Raw genomic sequence first — 20,326 nt, forward strand, 5'->3', positions numbered from 1 at the left:
TTCAATCCAGTACCCTCGGTCAGGGTGAGCAGCCTCCCCAGGAAGCCTTAGGATCAGACCATTTCATTAGCCAATTGTGTTGGCCTCTGGCTCCAGTTCTGGTGGCCAGTTCTCCTACCACAGTCCCTTCCATCTCCTTGATGAGGTTGCAGAAAAAGGATAGGTAGACAGTCTAGCCACCATTTTGGTCCTTTTCTTTGGTCCTTTTCTTCCTCTCATGAACTGACTAACCTCTCTTTCTAGAGTTCATTTTCTTTATCAGGAAAATAAGAATAATACCTATCTCATAGAGGTATCAAGGACTAAGTGTAATATCATATGTGAAAGTTCTTTCTATATAAAAACACCGCTAAGGGAATCCCATGCTGGCACACATCAATATGGGTGCTTGGCTCAGATCTGGATTTGTGATTTACTACCGCAGATTTTGAATAAATCACTTGGCCCCTGTACCAACTTACTCAACTGGAGGAGGTAGTTTCTGTGCTGGAAGCACCACACCACAGTGTTAGTGTTATGGGTTGGATTATCCTCCTCCATCCCTTACCCCTGGAAGAAAAGACACGTGGAAGTCCTAACCTCCAGTACCTGAGAATGTGACCCATATCTGGAAATTCGGTCATTGGAGTTGTAATCAGTTAAGATGAGGTCCTATTGGAGTAGAGCAGGAACCTAATCCAATTTGACTGGCAGCCTTTCCAGAAGACGGTCACACTAAAAGAACATCATGGGATGGTAGAGTCAGATACTGGAGTGACATAAGCCAAGGAAAGCCAAAGTTGCCAGCAACTGAGAGGGTGGCCCTGCTAACACCCAGACTTTGGGAACTTCTAGCCTCCAGAACTGGGAGGCAGTACATTTTTGTTGTTTATTATTCAGCTAATATTTGTTGAGTAAGAGAGTGATACTTATGTGGAGTTCATATGGGAAAGCACACGTTAGGTGCTGGGTCCTGTGCCTGACCACACAAGGCATGTGGCTAATGGCTGTTCCTTTCACTTCTCCTATCATCACAAAGGTTCCTTTGGGTGTAGAGTACAGTTCAGGATTAAAAGCAAATCTGATTTTCTTCAGATTTGTGCCATAAATCTCCCCAATGCCTCCTCCTTTGAGAACCTCCCTCAGGGGAAGCACCAAGCCTGGGTGAGATGAAGTCTCTGAGGGACAGATCCTCAGTCATTTTGCCCCCGTCCACTCTCCCCACCTTGGTTTTCTAGAGCAACAGAAGAGGTTTCTGGAACCTTGGACTTTATGATGGTTATATTTTCTCCCAAAAATGTTGCAAGAAGCTTTGTTTAAATTTAACGAGAGCAAGAAGCTGAGGCACGAGTACATTCAGAGGAAGCTGTTTCAAATCAGGGCATTTGCCAGGGAAAAGCTGTTGGAGGGAAATGCCTCTCCCCGTTATGCTTGCATTCACGCCACATGGCTTTCTGTTATTTTTTGAAATTCTTTTTATTGAAATATTATAGTTATTTAGAAAAACTCCACAAATGATAAATACACAGCACAGGCTTGGCTTTACATGCTTTTTATTTCCTGGTTGGTTTTTTCCCAGTTCATTGGTTACACTAATTCCTGACTCCCACTCCAAGACCTTATGAAAGACAGAATGAGGCCCTGGAAAGAACTGCAGCTGTGGGCTCCAGTGGCCTGGCTTTGAAGCCCTGCTCCACACCTCACTATTTTGTGGCTTTGAGTAAGTGGCTTAATTTTGAACCTAATTGCCCTCTTCTCACAGCTGATGGAAGATCAGGGAGGTAAACCCATGAATTTACAAACATACGTTCTTACACTTATTGCTATGGTCTGTTCAGGTTATTTTAGTGGGAAAAGTGTGGGCTTGGGGTCCAACAGAACAATGTCCAGAGCTCAGCCTGGCACTCACCAGCTGGGTGACCTCATTGAAACCTCAAATCTGAATCTGTCATTTGGAGCCTAACATCCTTTCAGGGGATGTGAGAATTAATTGAAATAATTTATATAAAGGGTCTTTCCATAGTGTTAGACACTAAAACAATCTCCATGATCTCCCTGCCCTCCAGCAAGTGGCTCTTTTCTCTTTGTGGCTCCCTGTCTCTTACTACTTTTATCTGTACCTAGTACCCCCACTTTTACTACTTTTATCTGTACCTAGTACCCCCACTTTCCCTCCAATATCTGAGTAGAAGGGAGCCTGATGATTCCATTACACTCATCCTTGATCTTGGGTCCTAGAATTTTGCAGCTGTATAAATTGAGTGTGGGGGGAAAAATATGTAGAGACACAGCCCCAGGAAGTAATAAATGACTTTAAACAGCTGTTTGGGAGACTTTCTTAATCAAATCTGAGTGCAAAAGTGCAGAGTCCAGGCCTCCCTGTTGAAGAAAGCTCTCTGGAACCAGAATGTTCAAAGCCATCAATTTTAGTCGCTCCTTGGCCACGTTTGCCAGCAGATCTTGACAGTCAGAGATAATCCAGCTTGCCTTGTGCCTTCCTTCTCCACATCCCACAGAAGGTGGCCCTCCACAGACAGACCCAGCCAAGCCTCCTGAGGCCTTGATGGGCCATCTTAAACCCCTCTGGAGGCAGCTGCTGGGAAAGGTGTCAGCACTAACCCTTGGAGCTCCACAGGCCCCTTGTTCACCTCCACTCTGATCCTAATACCTCCCTCACCTCCACTCTGATCCCAATACCTCCCTCACCTCTGCCCCTCCGCTGGCTTCACTGCCTCTCTTATAATAAAGTAAAGCATTTCTGTCACCTTCACCCATGAGGCTGGGTGCCCCTCCAGGGGACTGTGTCTCTAGTGCCTAGTCAGGACTGCACACACAGGCTGCCTCGGTGTATGACCTTCAAGGGAGTTGGAAGACAGCTCTCACTCTTGAGCACCTGCTGTATGCTACCTATGCACTCACTGATTTACTTTTCAAGGAATCCCTGTAAGATAGGCCCAGATCCCGAGATCCCAGGGTTCTAAAACATGAAACAATCTTTGTCAAGTCACAATCATCAGTTTTAAATCCAGATCTTATTTGCTGTCCCTCCCTGGATTGAAGTCCCACCTAGCACCCTACAAGTTGGTTGTCCCTCCATAGATCACATCACCTTCCCTTGGTTCATCTACCTGTAACATGGGGGTGATGACCATACCCCACTCAGATGTGGTAAGGATCAAACGAGATGATAGATGTGAAACTCCTGTGCAAACTATAGAGTAAATGCTATTTACATGTACATTACTGATTTTGTTAGGATTTCAGTAAAACATAATAAGTAGTAGGTGCTCATCACATGTAAATTTCATTGATGTGCAGGGGACACACAGAGATAACTAAGATCAGTCCCCTTCCTTAGGGAATTGGCTCATATGAATACATACGCATAAAGGTTCTAGTCTGCAGGTTTTGCTCATCTATAATCTGGCTCCTGGCAACATCTCAGGGCTCATTTCCTAGCACTCTCCTTGTTATGCTTCTCCAGCCTTTAGCTTCCTTGATGTCTCTCAAATGAACTGGATCCTACTGCAGAGGCTTTGGCATTGCTGGACCTCTACCTGGAAAGCAGAGGCTTCCAGATGTTTGTATGGCTCACTCCTTCACCTCCTCTGTCACCTCCTGACCACCTTATTTATAATAGCACACCCATTCCATTACCCCAGCCTCCACACCCACTTGACTTTTCTTCATAGCATTTCCCCCACTAGATCTTCTATGCAGGTGATTTGTTTTTTTGTTTATCAATTTTTCTCCTTCACTAAAATGTAAGTTTCTGAGGGCAAATGGTCTAACAATCATTCTTCTTAGAATGCTGCCTGGCAAAGTAGGCATAAAACATATGTTTGAGGATTATAATCAATGGCCACACCTCAATTTTTAAAATGGACGAAGAATCTGAACAGATATTTCTTCAAAGAAGATACAAAAGTGGTTAATAAGTGCATAAAAGACGCTCTACATCATTAGCCTTCAGGGAAATGCAAATCAAACCACAATGAGATACCGCTTTACACTCACTGGAAGAGCTGTAATCACTAACTTAGATGATAACAAATGTTGGTGAGGATGTGAAGAAATTGGAACCCTGATTCCGAGAGAAATACAAATGCATTCCCATACAAAAAATTGTACACAAATGTTTGTAGCATACTTGATACTAGCCAAAAAGTGAAAACAACCCAAGTTTGATAAATGAATAAGCAAAATGTGGTATATCCATATACTGCAATGTTATTTGGCCATAAATTGAAACAAAGTTCTGATCCATGCTTTAGCAAGGGTGAACCTTGAAAACATTATTTAAAGTGAAAGAAGCCAGACATAAAAGAGCATATATCGTATGATCCCATATATATGAAATGTCTGGAATAGGTAAATCCATGGAGCCAGAAAGGAGATTCGTGATTGTCCAGGCCTGCAGGAAGTAGGGTTCTGGGGAGTGACTGCCAATGAGCATGGGGTTGGGGGAAGAGTGATGAAAATGTTCTAAAATTGATTATAGCCATGGCTGCACTACTCTTTGAATATACTGAACACCATTAATTCGTACACTTTAAATGGGTGACTTGTATGTGAATTATATCCCAATAAATTGAATACTATAAAAAATAAATCAAGGAATGTCCTCATTGAATATGTCTATCAAACATGCAGACTAGTGGGTAGGCCATCCCATGTGAAGACCAGACAGTTGGAGGGGCTCTCTTCTGGACGCAGAGGAGGAGGAACACCAGTGACCTGGCTTCCCCAGGGAAGCAGGTAAAAGCAGAGCTCTGTTCAGCATGAATGTGTGTGTGTATGTATGTGTGTATGTATATATATATATATATATATATATATATATATATATATATATATTTTTTTTTTTTTTTTTTTTTTTTTAATGTTTTCAAGTCCCAGAGAAACCTGTAAGGAGGAGAGCTAGAGATCAAATGACCTGAGCCTGAGAAATTTACTGCGTCCTGTTTTCCAGAGACCATTTTCCCAGCGTAAGTCACAGAGACAGATGGCCCCGGGTCTGCTTCTGAAAATAACCATTGTCGAGGAGAGTTGACTTAGTGGGAGCTGCCGAGCTGGGGGAGTAAGACCCACAAGATTTACTAGGCTGAACAAGGGAGTGAGTTTGGACCCTGTAGACTGCGGTTCTTCCCAGCTCATCCCAGTAGAGGCCCCAAACAGGAGCTGTCTTCCGGGCTTTCTATATTTTCTTCTTTTTATAATAACTTCTATTGTTTGTTTTTTCAAATCTCATCATCACATTTCTTCCTTTAAAAAAATTAGAAAATTTAGAATATAAAGATTAAAATTTATTCACAATTCTACCGCCCTAAGGTAACTGGTACTAACATTTTTGTACATACACATTGTACGTGTATTCACTTAAATAAAGTTAGAAATACTTTTTAAAAATTTTTTTTAGTTGTTGATAGATCTTTATTTTATTTATTTATATGTGGTGCTGAGAATCGAACCCAGTGCCTCACACATGCCAGGCAAGTGCACTACTGCTGAGCCACAGCCCCAGCCCCAGAAATACTTTTCAAACAGTTTTGTACCATGCTTTGTTTGTATCCTGTTCTCCATAACAGTGTTTTTTTTTAATTTTAGCATTGTATTGTTGTGCCTTAGTTTATCTAATTGAAAGCATTTACTTTTTAAAATTAAAGATACGTAACCTTTTAAACATTGTTTTTTAATTTTTACTTTTTACTACCTCAAATCATATTGTGATGTGTATCCTCAAAAGAAAATCTTTTGAAAGGTCAAAATTTTTGCTAGTCATGGTGGCATACATCTGTAATCCCAGCAGCTCAGGAGGATGAGTCAGGAAGATTTCAAGTTCAAAGCCATCCTGGGCTACCTAGCAAGACCCTGTCTCAAAATTAAAAAAATAAAAAGTCTGGGTTGTAGCTCAGTGGTAAAGTGCTCCTGAGTTAAATCCCCAATATTGCCCAAAAAAAAAAAAAAAAAAGTCAAGTTTTATGTAAATTCCTAGAAGTAGAATTGTTTAAAAATCAGTTTATATTTAGTTATACAACTAGCATCAATGCGTAAAATCATGTTTGTATTTAAGACCAAATCTCTTTTAGCACCTACTAGATGCCAGATATTTTCACACATATTTTATCCATCAGTTTTAAAAATAATGTTTTAGTCAGCTTTTCATCACTGTGACCAAAAGACCTGACAAGAACAACTTAGAGAAGGAAAAGCTTATTTTGGCTCACTGTTTCAGAGGTCCAGCCCATGTTGGCTGACTCCACAGCTCTGGGCCTGAGGTGAGGCAGAACCCATGGTGGAAGGATGTGGTAGAAGAAAGCTGCTCACTTCATGACAACCAGAGGGCAGAGAGAGCTCCAGTGCAAGGAGGCAGGCATGATGTGACCCCAGGAGCACACCCCAGTGACCTACTTCCTCCAGCCTCACCCTTCCTGCCTGCGGATTAATCCATCAAATGGATTAATCCACTGATAAAGTACAGCTCTCATAATCTCATCATTTTACCTCTGAACATTCCTGCATTGTCTCACACATGAGCTTTCAGGGGACACCTCATATCCAAATCATAAAAAATAACTTTTAAAAAGTATAAAAATGATAGGGGCTTGGGTTGTAACTCAGTGGTAGAACACTTGCCTAGCATGCAAGAGGCCTTGAGTTCAATCCTCCCTATACAAAACAAACAAACAAACAAACAAAATATATATATATATATGATGTATAATTATACATGTAGATATATAGAACTACATATATCCATTGTAAAAAAATTTCAATGTATAAAAACATTAAAATTCAAATTTTCCCATAATCATTATGATAATAATTACAAAGGCCTTGTTTTTTATTTTTGGCAATATTTTTTCCCCTATACACTTATGCAAATTTATTCCTTCGATAAACATTTTATGAGCATCTACTATGCTGGAGGTATCTGACTCTCATAGCTGAAGTCATTTATGTCCTACATTTTTCCCCTTAATCCTCAGAACAAGACCTTAAGGTGTAGACCTCTGTTACTCCCATCTTGCAGAATGTTGGACCACAAAAGGACCTTAGGGAATACTAATCCAACAGAGAGAGAGGAGGACCTACCCATGATCATGAGGAACTTTGTTGACCCTGCGTCCATTTGGATCCCCTGACCCTCATTTCCATGGCTACTGAGAACCCACCTCTGATGTGGAACTGAATCTGTACTACCCTAAAACAGGGCGGACTTGTAATGAATTGTCCAAATCAAGATGTTTTTTACAGTAAAAGGGGGGACTGTTATTGTCAGTGCAGAATAATAGGGGTAATTTGGGGCTATCCTGACAAACCAGAATGGTGGGTCACTCTAGATTTTCAGATTTCCTGCTCTCTGAAATATTTTGCAGGAATAGATTCCAATCAATTTCAAGTAATTAGGGGAAATAGTTTTGTGACCCTTTGTTGATTTGAGACCCTGAGCCAGGCCTGAACAGAGATGAGCAGTACTTGATCCCTGTATGGCAGGATGTTCTGTTCAAAGAGTCGGTGTGAACCCAACTCATTGGAATACAAAGCAGAACCTGAAACCATCAAAATAGAGTTGCTGATCTCCATCAGCCCAAAATTTCTGAATCAGTAGGACATCTCAGTTTTCTTCATGTTCTTGCCTGTCCTCAGAACTGATATCATTTTACTTATCTAACCAAGCAATGTGATGGCCTGCGCTGGTGCGTGAGGAGGGAAGGAATACATTGGGTTTTAGGTGGAGGAGCTGAAATGGTTCTGGAAAGAAGGCTGAGAAGATGAAACACACCAGCTTTCACAGGACGGACGAATCTATCGGGTCAGTGCCCCAAGGACAGGAGGAACCTGTGTAGGTCTAAGGGTCTGCTTTGGTGTGGTTGCTGGGTTTCATTTATTGAGTAATGACTGAGAACTGGAGTAGACATTTCACATAAAGGTTTCTAAGTCACAGGGCTGCCAGTTAAAGCAGTTATTAGAAAGCGCCTGCAATAACCCAGGTAATTGCCTCTGTGGCAGCCCACAGCTAGTCCTCTGCTTTACTGATGGGGACTCACTTTCCATTGTGTGTGCACACCCAAATTCCCCTGCCAAAGCCTAGATGGGGTTTAACATAGATCAATACAGTTCCACTTAGCATTCACACACATTTCTCAGGACTGCTGAGCAAAGTGTTAAAAAAAAAAAAAAAAAAAGTGCTTTTGTTAATAGTCTTTCTTTGACTTGTCCATCAACTAGCCTTTCACACTTTTAGTCTCGTGGCATATCCCAAACATATGCTCAGAATCCAGAATGCTAGGAAATAGCATTCTTTGAGAACTGGCCTGCTCTAGTTATAGGATAGGTTTAAAATGCAAGGAAAGCTACCATTTACTCACAGAGAGGTATAGGTCACTGAAATTATTCCTGCAGATTCTAGGACTTTCTTGTCCTATACACAGCTGTCTCCCTAACTCACTCCATTTATCTATCCATCTATCTATCAGTATTGGGGATTGAGCTCAGGGGCACTTTACCAGTAAGCTACAACCCCAAATCTTTCTATTTTTTGAGACAAGTTCTCACTAAGTTGCTTAGGGCCTTGTGAAGTTACTGAGGCTAGCCTCAAACTTGCAATTCTCCTTCTTCAGTCCCTCAAGTCTCTGGGATTATAGACCTGCACCACTGTGCTTGGCTCCTCTGTTTTGTTGTTGTTATTGTTGTTTTGTTTTTTCCACATCATCACGTGATACATATTGATAAAAATGACATTGGCAGGCATGTAGATCTGTCATTGTTTCTTTCGCCAAACCACCACGTTCTGTCTGTGTCAGATCTACAACTGTAGAGCTGGCAGATGAAAACAATATTGGTTGAGCCTTTGCCATGTATAGGCCGACTGCAGGACTCTTTTTGAGCATAATACCATCAGTCCCTCAGCAGCTCTTTGCAGTGAGCACTGTCGTTCCATTTTTGAAAGGAGAAAATTGAGACTCATAGAAATGACTTATCTAAGATCATACAACCTGCAGTGAAACTGGGCTTTGACCCCTGGTCTGCCCAGTAGGAAGATCCTCCACCATCTTTCTACTTCAGTTGTGTTTGTCTAAAGGACATGCCCCTTCCTCTCCCTAACCTAGTAGAAAATCCAAATCACGGTTGAAAAATGTTATTCTCACTATTCAATGGAAAGAGCATTACAGTTATGGGTTCTTCTCTAGGCTTTAGAACCATAAACAAGTTCCTTTACTTCTCTAAGCCTCCTTTTCTTGACCTTGAAAATGGGGATAGGTTTTCCTACCCATACTGGTATTGTGAGGAAAAGATCTTGCAAAGCATCCAGCCCAGTTTGGGGCCCCTTGGAGCCCCCACCCCCACCCCCACCCCCAACCATGCAGGTGTCCACCCTGGCTCACCTTGTTGTCTTCTTTCTCCATCCTTATCATCTATAAGGCAGAGCCAGGCTCACTGTGCCCTCCTCAAGAAGTCTGGATAATTCCTCCTACTCTTCCAGGGGTGTTGGAGCAGGGCCTATAATTGTCCCATCTCATCTGACCACAGACACATGGAAGCATCTACAATACTGGATTCCCCTCAGCTGGTAATCAGAATACATGGGAAGGCACACCTGAACCCCAGGAAACAGGCACCCTTATTTGCCTGCCTGAGCATGTATCTGGGCCCCATTCAAAAGGCGAACCTAGGTGATCTGGATTTTCAACAGCCTGACAGAACCAAACCAGTCAGGGAGGAAATCTGGGTGACTGAGCAGATGCCTGAGTCTTAAAGAATCAATCCTTCTAAAGCATGACCCTGGGCTTGTCACCTTCCTGCTTTAAAAATCTCCCAGGCTCCCCAGTCAAAGTCTGATTTCCTTCTCCTAATATTCAAGGCCTAAACCAACTGTTCATGTCTCACCATTCTTACGTAGATAATCAAGGTATTCTTCTTCTTAAATACATACTAGTGCTTTCAATGTGCAAGATACCAAGCACAAGTAAATATGGTAAAGACCAGCTGGCAGACACATGAAGGACACAGAAGTAAATACCACAAAGTGAGAAAAGTTGCAATAGGGAGAATCCAGAGGACTTGAGGGCGTACGGTGGAGGGGTGAAGCCCCTCATAGGGAGGCATCAGGGAGGCCTTCCTGGGGGAGGCACCATAAGATCAAACTCTGAGGAGTGGGAATTAAAAAGACTTACCAGGTGGCAGTGAGGAAAGGAAATGCTTCAGGGGAAAAGACCAGCGTGTGCAAAAGCTCAGAGGCAAAACTACTGTAGTTGCACTCCCAGAAGTAGCATTCAGATAGATTCCATACAGAGAGTTTACAGCTCTGTGAACATGGGTGAGAGAACGAGAGCAGCGAGTCTCTGGAAACAAGAACAAGCCAGGTGTCTCAGCAAGTCTCAGCAGAACTTGGTGAGAAGGTAATGGTAACACATGAGACCTGAGAGGTATTGGAAGGGCAGACTGCTGAAACCAGGGAAAGAAAGGACTTTAGTACTCTTCCCTCGGCCAGGGAATGCTCATAGCCCCATCCATCCCCCATTGAAATCTCCCATGGCTCCATAAAGCCTTTCTCAGTTCCCTCATTTGCAATGAGCTCCACAGCCCTCCTCCCCTTGCACCGGGCTTCGTGCTGTTCCAACATGTCCCACCTTGCTCAGAGCTCCGTATGCATTCTCCCTCCCACCAGCACCTTGGGGCTGTGTCTCTGTGTCCCCTCACCTTCAGTAAGTGTTTAGGAAATGTCTCTGCTGTGAAGCAGTGTTCACCATACTTTTACAATCATCTTCTATTCTAATAAAAAAGAAAAACTTAGCACCCCTTCATTTTATCCATACATGTTTGCATAGCAATGTTTGATGTTCGTTGGGTGTTTACTGGCTGCCAAACACTGTTCTCAACATGTTGCTTGTTGTAATCCCTTTAATCCTCAAAGCAACACACACAAAAAAAAGAGTAGGTGCTCTTTTTTCTAATATAAGTTATAAAGATGAGGAAACTGAGGCACAAAGGGAAAAATAATTTGCCTAAGGTCATAAGCAGGTATAGGGCCTGAGTTTCCAATGCAGGCAGTTGGCTCCAGAGCTCCTACTCCCAGGGCAGCCCTGCTGTGCTGGGAACATGCTGCATTGGTACCACAGTGCATTTTAGTGCATGCATCCAAGAGTTCATGCATTGGTGTGTGTCTATCATAAAACATAATACATAGAAATTTTTAAATCATGAGTTAAAAAATAAATATTTCCTAGTATTCTCTTTGAATTCTAGGAAATCATTCTGTGTACTCTGCCTTGAAAATCAGTAAATGTAGAAGATGCCAATAAATGAGAGGAAGGGAATTAAGGGGTTTTCAATGATTTCTGTATCTCACAGAAACGTCTCATACTTGTGAAGTTCCTAGCAACTGGTTGGGGGCTTCAGATATTAGTGGTAAATATTCAGAGCAACCCTCAAACCTGGAGATTGAATGGAAGGAAGAAAAGGCAGGCATGAGGCCTGGGAGAATGCCAGGCTGGGCTCAACCCAGGGTCCCTGAAGTTTGTCATGGAACAACTTAATGCAGGAACTTTTTACTTGTTAAAGCTTCCTGGCTTTACTGGGGAAGAGGCTTTCACAGGCACCCTGAAACAACATATAGTGCTTCCTAGTTTGGTCTGAAAACTAACAATGCTGCAGGATCTGGTCCTAGTTATCTCAAGCTCATCAGAAGCTCTGATTGGAGAGTATAAGATGTCTTTGATTAATAAAAGATGAGGAAGTGGGTATTTGTTTGCTTAATAAATACAGCCTGGTAGACAAAAATCTTTCCACCGTTCAGTTCTGTAGGGGAAGGGGAGTCGTGAAAGGGCTTCCTGGAGGGGTAGCTTTGTTCAATTTAATAAGCATTTGGTGAGCACTGACCTCAGGCTCCCACGTGCTCATGCACACCGTGTGTGCTCACATAAAGTATCTTTAGTCCTCACAGGAACTAAATAACAGGCAGGGCACAGTGGGGTGGACAACTTATAAATAAAGAACTAGAAGTAATTTTCCCAAGATCATATAACTAATAGGAAGCTAGACAGGCTGCAGTGGAACTCCAAAGCCCACTCCAAGAGTGCACCGTACCCCAAAAATGCACTGCATACTTTTATGTGGGGGACAGATACAGATAATTACACATATCGCAGGGCAAACACAATATTAGAATGGAAGACAAGGTCAAAGAAAGGAATGCTCCAGTCTATAGGTTTGGCTGATAAGTAGTGTCAAGGTAAATTGAGAATACTGGTTTGAACAACTGAATTTTAGCCTGAATTTTTTTAGTAAAGAAACCAGAACCAGGAGGGAAAAGTTGTTCAGAGCTTGTACTGTGGTCATTGATTCCTACTCTTTCAATTGTCTTTACTGAACTTCTAAAATAAGGCAGATAAATGACAAACAAAGCAACTCTATAAAGTGTGGCCATGCACAGTTAAGTTCAGGGATGGGCATTAAGGTCACAGAACCTTCAAAGTCCTGCAAGATTTAGTGACTGTGAACTGAGTGGGAGTCTCTTTTGTGGACCAAATATGAAAAGCTTTTTCTTTGCCCCCAATAATCAGCAGCTCTCCATGACCTCTCCCTCTTAGAGTCCTGCCAAATTTTAGGATGCCATGGCACATCTGGGCTGCATTATGCTTCCTAAGGGTCAGTCTCTGAAAAGCCACATGGAATACGATTATGTTGGGCACCTTCTATCAATCAAGGTGGGAGAAAATAAGCAGCCCTTGCTGCCAAGTGGATGCGATGTCTTGTACTGTATACTTTTATATGTCTGTGCTTGTGTTCCCTCTCTTGTAGACGATGTACTGCACACGTTGAAAGGTCAGCCACAGACAATACTGCAAATTACCTGAACTCAAAAGTCTTGTCCCAGGCCATCACCTCCTCCTTCTGAAGAGTTAAGAGTTTGCTATAGAACTATAGGAAGCCAGGACCTTTGAATCATGACATAATAGAACCCTGGAGTCATATTGTCCTAATATTATAGAATATTGTCATATTCAACTTTCAGAACTTAAGAATCCTAGTGTGTTAAATTCCTGAAACAATTCTATTCAACAAATGTTTCTTTAGTGTGGGGTTTCAAGAATCATAAAATGTTAGATTCTTAGAAAAGTAAAACATTCGTGTGTTGAAATTCTACAATGCCATAGGTGGAAAGGAGCCCTGAATCATTCTTTCCAACTCTCACTGCCTTTTATGAGGTCCAGAGCTTGTTCCAGGCATGTTGGATTAAAAACTCTCTAATAAGAACATCATTACGGCTCGGTGACATCACAGACGGGCCTGTTTGTAGGGGCTGAGAGATCACTCAGTCCCGACTGCTCTTTTTACCCACGAGACATTGAGACTCAGAGAGGGCAGCAGTTTTGATGGATCACATAGCCCCGTCAGAATTAGACCTCAGGGTTCCGGGCGTCTCAAAAAAAACAGGCAAACCAGGGAAGGTGCCCCTAGAGTGTTCCTGAGGTGCCTTTTGTGAGCTGCACAGACTTTTGCCTGGACCCTGCTCTTCAGAAGGAGTGTTCACCAACTCTCCCTGCGGAGGTACCAGCCCCGCCCAGGCCACGTGTGCAGTAGATCGCGCAGTATCGGGAGCCTCCTCCCCTGTTGATACATGTTTTATTTTGCTCCCTCCCCTTCCCCGTGTGCCTCCGAATCAATTTTCATTATTTTTTTTTTTCTGTCTGTGTTTGTCTTTGTGGTTCGCAGGTGCTCCCTTGCATTGTTCATCCGCTTCTTCAACCCCTATTGAGCAGTCCCCCTCCCCGCCCCCTTCCCCTCCGGCCAATGAGAGCCAGAGGCGGTTGCTAGGCAACGGTGTGGCCCAGCCAACCCCGGACTCAGACTCTGAGGAAGAGTTTGTCCCTAATTCATTCTTAGTTAAAAGTGGCTCCGCCAGCCTGGGGGTCGCAGCAAACGGTAAGTCCCTCTCTCTTCCTAACTTTTGTGGGTTTGTTTCTTTTATTTCCTTTCATTGAAGATGCCTGCTTGGGCCGCCTGCTGGGCGGAGGGGCCCGATGCACGGTGCACATGCACGGTGGGCTTGCAGGCAGTCGGGCGCCAGGAGGCTCCGCGGGCTACAGCAATCCAGCTCCTGCTCCTGCCTGGCGTCAGAGGCTCTGTAGGAGCGTGGGGGGAGAGTGTTGCTGTCCTCCTCCTTGGCGACAGACTCCAGCAGGCAGGTGCACGGACAGAGGTGCACAGACACCACGACAGAAGCATCAGGTAGAGCTCCAGGCAGGTGAAGATACAAAGATTGGCAGGGAGCGCAGTGGGGAGTCCAGATACTAATAACACTGATTGGCTTCCCACTGTGTGCCAGGGACTGTGTCAGCACTGTCACCTGTTGCTTCATTGGATTCTTACAACCCTTCCTACCAGACCAGAATTAGTATCCCCATTAACAATGGGAAAACTGAGAGAAGGAGTCCTACCTGAAGCCCAGCACTAGCTTTGAAAGTTCCGAACTTTTACACAGTCTGGAGACAGGGCTCTGAAGCCCCAGGCGGTGGCAGGGCTGAATGCTGGCTGAGACAGAGCCACTGCATTTCAGCATGGATCTGCCGGTGACCAGCTCTTTTTCTCAGCTCTGCCCTGGCTTTCTTTAAGGAGAGGAGGTGAGTTGGGGTCAGTGGGAGAGTTCCAGGCTGACCGAGTTCACCTGGGCCAAGATGCTTGCCCTGTGTTCAAAATAGAGGCCAGTCCATTTCTTTGCAAAAATGTTCTATAGGGTATCCAAGCCTCTGTGGTAGATGAGGAAGCCTGGGATCACTCTAATGGCCCCCAAACTTCCTGATTCTAGCAGAAGAAATGAGACTGTTTTCCCACAATTAATACTGTAGGTTATGTTGACATGGCAAACATTTATTTATAAGTGCCCATGCAGTACTGAGTTTCAAACAGGATTCTGGAAATGGAGGCAGAGATATGGAGAAGTATAAGGCAGAGTCCATGGGGTCTGGAATCAGCTCTGCATTAGATGTAAGCTTTATTGCTTTAGGACTTTGGAAACATCCCTGTCTTTCCAAGCTTGTTTCCTCAAGCATAAAGTGGACAATATATTAGCCAGCTCCTGATGAGCACCCATCACAGTGCCTGGGACAGAGAAGAAGTTTAGCAAATATTGATGCCTTTCCCAGGCACCTGCAGTCTTCCTCTAGAGAACTTTCAGAGCCCACCTGTGAAAGCAACCCCATGCTGCCAGGCACTTAGGCAAGCTCCAAGAAGGCCTGCATCAGAGGCCCTCATTTCACAGCCCAAGGCGATAAGGGAGGATGGAGCCTACCCAGGATAAAGCCTCTGCTGCCTGAAGGAATTAGGAAATGCATCTTGGAGGAGGTGCTAGTTGGATCTGAAGGAACAGTCTGCCAGGCAGTGGTTACTATGGGCAAGAATAACTAAGAATCCTCTGAACAGAAAGAAAATGTGAAAAAAAAAAAAAAACTGGAACTGGGAGCCTGCTTAAACCTGGGAACCTGGGCCATAAACAGGCACAGACCTGGGAAAAGTATGGAAGGCCACATGGTTAAAGTCACCTGAGCTCCTCTGGGTACAGAGTCAATCCCCTAGCCAGGACCTCTCCCAGACTCCACTGCTGTCAAGCACCAGAGTGATCTTTGGCCTTCATGGTTATCCTCTGACAGGACTTTAGGCCCTTCCTTCTCTATGACCCACACCCAAAGGATCCTCCAGGGCCCATTCCCTGTGCTCTCTGAGGGTGGCACTTTCTTTTCAGTGATTTGGTGCCCATGTTTCTAACGATGTATGGAAACAGGAACTCTAGGCTGGGAGTAAGGAGACCTGGGTTCGAGGCCCAGCTCTGTGGCTTATTGGCTACTTGTCCTTGTTCTATTCCAGGCCTCAGTTTCCCCATCTTGCCAATGATGGAGCAGTTTCTAAGGTACTCTGGTTTTATGATTGCCATGTGGTGCTGTCAGAGTTATCTCTGCCAATAGCTTTCTTTAGCTTATTAGGAATGGGAGAAACGTTATATATATATTTATTAAATATAATATTATATATAATATATATATACTTTATTATACATAAGCATTGCAGGTACAAGAGAAGGCAAGAGATTAAAGTCCTTAATCTCTCCCTTTGTTAATTAACTGAAATAGAGCAATCACTTTATTGCAAATTCTGGAGCAAGCTGAGGTGCTTCTGCATTACTGATGTGCAGGGAAGATGGGGATGGGGGACTTTGGCCTATAGACCTCTGCTCAGTTTTACACCTCAGGGCTCCTGCTCCCTGTGGGGTTCGAGACATTAGGAATTGCTTCCCTGGGGCCTTGCTCTGAGTATCACTCTAAAGATTGTTTTTAAATGTGTCCCATGCCTAAAGAGAGATTCTAGGTCCTTATTGGTCACCTGCTTTAGGGTTGGGGTCCTGGGAGAAGCCACTGCATCTGGCCTATAGCTATCCCCTGCATGCTTCCTCCTGTCCCAAGCCCAAGCCAGAAGGCCTTCTATATACTAAAGGACCTGCCAGTGCTGACATGAGTCTAGCACTAGTGAGGGACCATGAGTAGGTCCTGCTACATCAGAGTGCAGTAAAGTTGAAAGAGTTTGGTATGCTTTCTTTAAAAAGAAAGGGGCGGGGGAGAATAAAAGAAAAAGATAAGTATCTTAATGAGTTTATGAGCAATAGTATTTTGCTAATTATAAAAGGAATGATGCTCGTTGGCATTCAGATAATCCAGAAGGGTAAAATGTGACGCACGTGTCATCCTTATTCCAGAGATAACAACATTTAACACCTTCGTAGATGGCCTTAGGGATACTTATTATTCAGTGTTCATTGAAGAAGTGAATGAATGAACCAGTGAGCAAGCAATGCAAACTACACACCACTACAGGTCAGCAGAGGTGACCCTGGAGGCTGGAGACCCAAACCTGAAACTGGACTCCTGATGTGGGACCCCAGGCAAGGTCCTGAACCTCTCTGATCATCTGTTCCTCCATCCCTGAAATGGCAGGGAGAAAACCTTCCAAGTTTGTTAAGGAATCTAAAGACAAAACTGTTTTAAAACCTCCCTAACTACATACCCTATTGCCTGCCACCAATTTAAGGTTTTAAAGACCACCCTAAACAGATCAATTACTTTAGAGCCGCTTTCCCTCAGATTTAGTTGGGAATGCATTTTAATGACAAAGGATGCCCCTCTGGCTCCTGAAGGGTGAAAATTTGGCAGCTTCCTGTGGCGAAGCTGACCTCTTGAAACCGGCCTTCCCAGCAGCCGGGCTGCCTCTCTCCCGCTCCCCTGGAGGCCCGCTGCCTGCAGCTGTGTCAACTCTATCCCAAAGCTGGGACCCCAGGCCTGAGATGTCTAAGAACCACCCTGCGAAAATCCCCATGTAAAGTGCAGAGAGGACACATGGGGCATCCCAGCACAACTCACAGTCCCTGTGGAAAATAGGGCAAGTGGCTCTTTGTCATCAGGAGCCTAATCCTCCCCCAAGGGCACTCATCCAGAAACCACTGATGTATAGAAAGAAAGATTTCACTGAAATATCAACTGGTCGCTGTTGAGAAGCTAAGGAAGTGGTTAGGATTAAGTAAGTATTTGTCCCTATCCCAAAGAAACTGTTCAGAATAAATATTAAATGCTTCATGAGTTGTTCTAATCTCAATTCTAAAGAGAGGGGACTTTGAAAACTTGGGAGTTAATATTTAAGAGGGTCAGAGAAGGCTGTTTAGAGTTCCTCAAAGGCCTAGGGGTGGGGAATTGGTGTCCTAAGGTCCCCTTCTGTGAATCAGATTGTTCTTTTTGTGCATAATCTTATTTAAGCTTCAGTTTATCTCTATTTCACTGTTTGGGAAACTGAGGCCCAGGGAGTGGCAGAGACTTGCCCTTTGCCCTGCTTCTTTTAAGGGACGTGGGCAAAGATTCAAAACCAAGCCTGCGTGACTCCAGAGTCATCTTTTCTTTCTTTCTTTTTTTTTTTTCTTTTTCATTTCACTTCCAATACTAGACTCTGTCACTTTTGTCCCCTCCTTAGTAGAAGGCTGGAGAGGACAAGAGGAATTCTATATAAGCTGTGCCATGATGTCTCTTGTGTCCCCTCTCTGCTTTTAAAAGAATTCCTCATTGTTGGATGCCTATCACTACAAAACCTTGAAGAAGCATGTTAGAAGCATTTTATTTTGTGGAATCATTGATACCACTTCTATCCTATGATATAACCCTGTTTTAATCTCATTGAAATAATAAAGGCCCAGAGAAGTTTATTTCCTCCTCTTAGTCACACAGCTTCTAAGTGATGCAGTCAGATTTGTACTCCAGGGCTGCCTGATACCACAGCAAGGAATCTTTTCATTGTGTTTTTGTGAAGACTTCAGGAGTTTCAGAGGCAAATCAGATCAGAGAACTTAGACATTAAATTTTGTCATAGCTTCCAAAAAACAGGACTATCCCTGACTTCCCTCCACTCCACCCCAGCCACCCCAGCACCAGATCCTTCCTGCCTCTCCTTAGAAAATTTCTCACAGTCAGCATCACTATTGTTTGGCAGTTTGATTGACTTTCTAGGGTCTTAAGCAGCTGGGATTATTTTGTTTTGACTTCCAATCCAGTGGAGGAGTGTTTATTTTTCTTTTCAATGGGAAACACTGTGTATATGTAAGCTCCTTCTAAAAGTGTTTTCTTAAAACAATATAAAAAATTTCAACTTAATTTAGAACCTATTCTGAGTCCCTGGGGGGAGACTGCCCAGGTCCCTCCAAGTCAGTTTGTGAAATGCCTGTTTCTAAATGTTGAGGAAAGTGTCCAGTGAGATTTGTTTTTTTCTCCTTTCACCAAGAATTTCATGGAACCTGCTTCTGTTGTTCTGCACCAACTGCAGTTTCTCTGGTCTGCTGGCTTAGCAAGTTGTAAGGATAAAGGGTAAAGTCTTCAGGCAGTTTGGTTCACCATTGCTCTCAGCCCTTGCATCAAAAGACCTTTGTTGGTAAATAAATTTTTATTATACCAGCTGTATAGAGAAACCAACTTCCTAACTCTTGGTAGCGAGATAAATTGAGTTTTTCCTTTATTCATACATTCCTGATGACATTTTAAATGCTTATGGGTGTTTTTCAGAAAGATGGGGGGATCATATTCTAAGCAGAAAGACCCTAGACAAAAGTTATAGGTCGAGCTGGGCGCGGTGGCACACCTGTAATCCCAACAGCTCAGGAGGCTGAGATAGGAGGACCATGAGTTCAAAGCCAGCCTCAGTAATGGCAAGACACTAAGCAACTCAGTGAGACTGTGTCTCTAAAGAAAATACAAAATAAGGCTGGGGATGTAGCTCAGTGGTCGAGTGTCCCTGAGCTCAATCCCTTGTACCAAAAAAAAAAAAAAAAAAAGAAAGAAAAAGAAAGAAAGAAAGAAGGAAAGGAAGAAAGAAATTAAATTAAGTTATGGGGTCAAAATTCCTTAAATGAAACTGTTGAAATCAAATGCATTTCAGAATTCAGATATTTTCAGATTTAAGGGGGAAAAAAAAAAAAAAAAAGCTTAAAGACTACTGTAAGTTCAGGTTATTTGCCACCAGATGAATTTTAGTAAAATATTTGGTCTATCAGTTTGGGGTTTTTGTTTGTTTGTTTGTTTTGGTTTTGGGGGGTACTAGAAATTGAACTCAGGGGCACTCAACCACTGAGCCACATCCCCAGCCCTATTTTGTATTCTATTTAGAGACAGGGTCTCACTGAGTTGCTTAGCACCTCGCCATTGCTGAGGCTGGCTTTGAACTCACAATCCTCCTGCTCCGGACTCTGGAGCCATTGGGATTACAGGTGTGTGTGACCGAGCCCGAAAATTGGGGGGGGGGGGTGTAAAGGTGGCTAATTTGTGATAATACTGAATTGTGCCTTTTTTTTTTTTTTTAATGGGGGAACAAAGACTCAGAAAGGTTTAGTAACCAGACCGCACGATACAGGTGTAAGTCTCTGGCTGGGCAGCTCTGTGGAGCACTTGTTGTTTACTCATAATTACTGCCTGGAAAGGCCTCATCCACTCTGCGTGGCAGCGAGAGCTTAGGGAACTGCACAGCATGCTGGCCAGCCTGCAGGCCTGGGAGCTGAGGAGGCAAGAGGCCTAGTTGTCATTTCTCCAAAGTCGAGAACTTGGCCAGCGTGAGTTCTTCAGGAAGTGTTCCTGCACCCTCTCTGCTGTGGTGTCCCACTTCTTGGATGCCCGACTGTCTTTCGCAGACTCCTGCCTGCAGTCTGAGCCCTGGTTATTCACGTGTCTGTACTCCTCATCTAGCTCCAAGTTCCTGGAAGGAGGTCTGGGTCACACTGTACCTCCTGCACGCCCACAGTGCCTGGCACCTAACTTCAAAATTAAAA

At 43.6% G+C, this 20,326-nt stretch overlaps 1 protein-coding gene across 7 annotated transcripts in view; it reads left to right on the forward strand.

Moving 5' to 3' along the window:
* Positions 1 to 20,326, forward strand: part of Tenm4 (teneurin transmembrane protein 4) — a 768,485-nt gene that overhangs the window by 478,103 nt on the left and 270,056 nt on the right. For 6 of the 7 annotated variants that reach the window (XM_076846576.2, XM_077108835.1, XM_076846577.2 and 3 more), the window contains one exon: positions 13,699 to 13,908. The exons of the other annotated variant lie outside the window; for it this stretch is intronic. In XM_076846576.2, coding sequence (XP_076702691.1) covers positions 13,699 to 13,908 — 210 coding nt within the window. The remainder of the gene's footprint in view (positions 1 to 13,698; positions 13,909 to 20,326) is intronic. 7 annotated transcript variants of the gene reach the window in all.

The sequence above is a fragment of the Callospermophilus lateralis genome, chromosome 2, assembly GCF_048772815.1.
Source record: "Callospermophilus lateralis isolate mCalLat2 chromosome 2, mCalLat2.hap1, whole genome shotgun sequence".
Classification (NCBI taxonomy): domain Eukaryota; kingdom Metazoa; phylum Chordata; class Mammalia; order Rodentia; family Sciuridae; genus Callospermophilus; species Callospermophilus lateralis.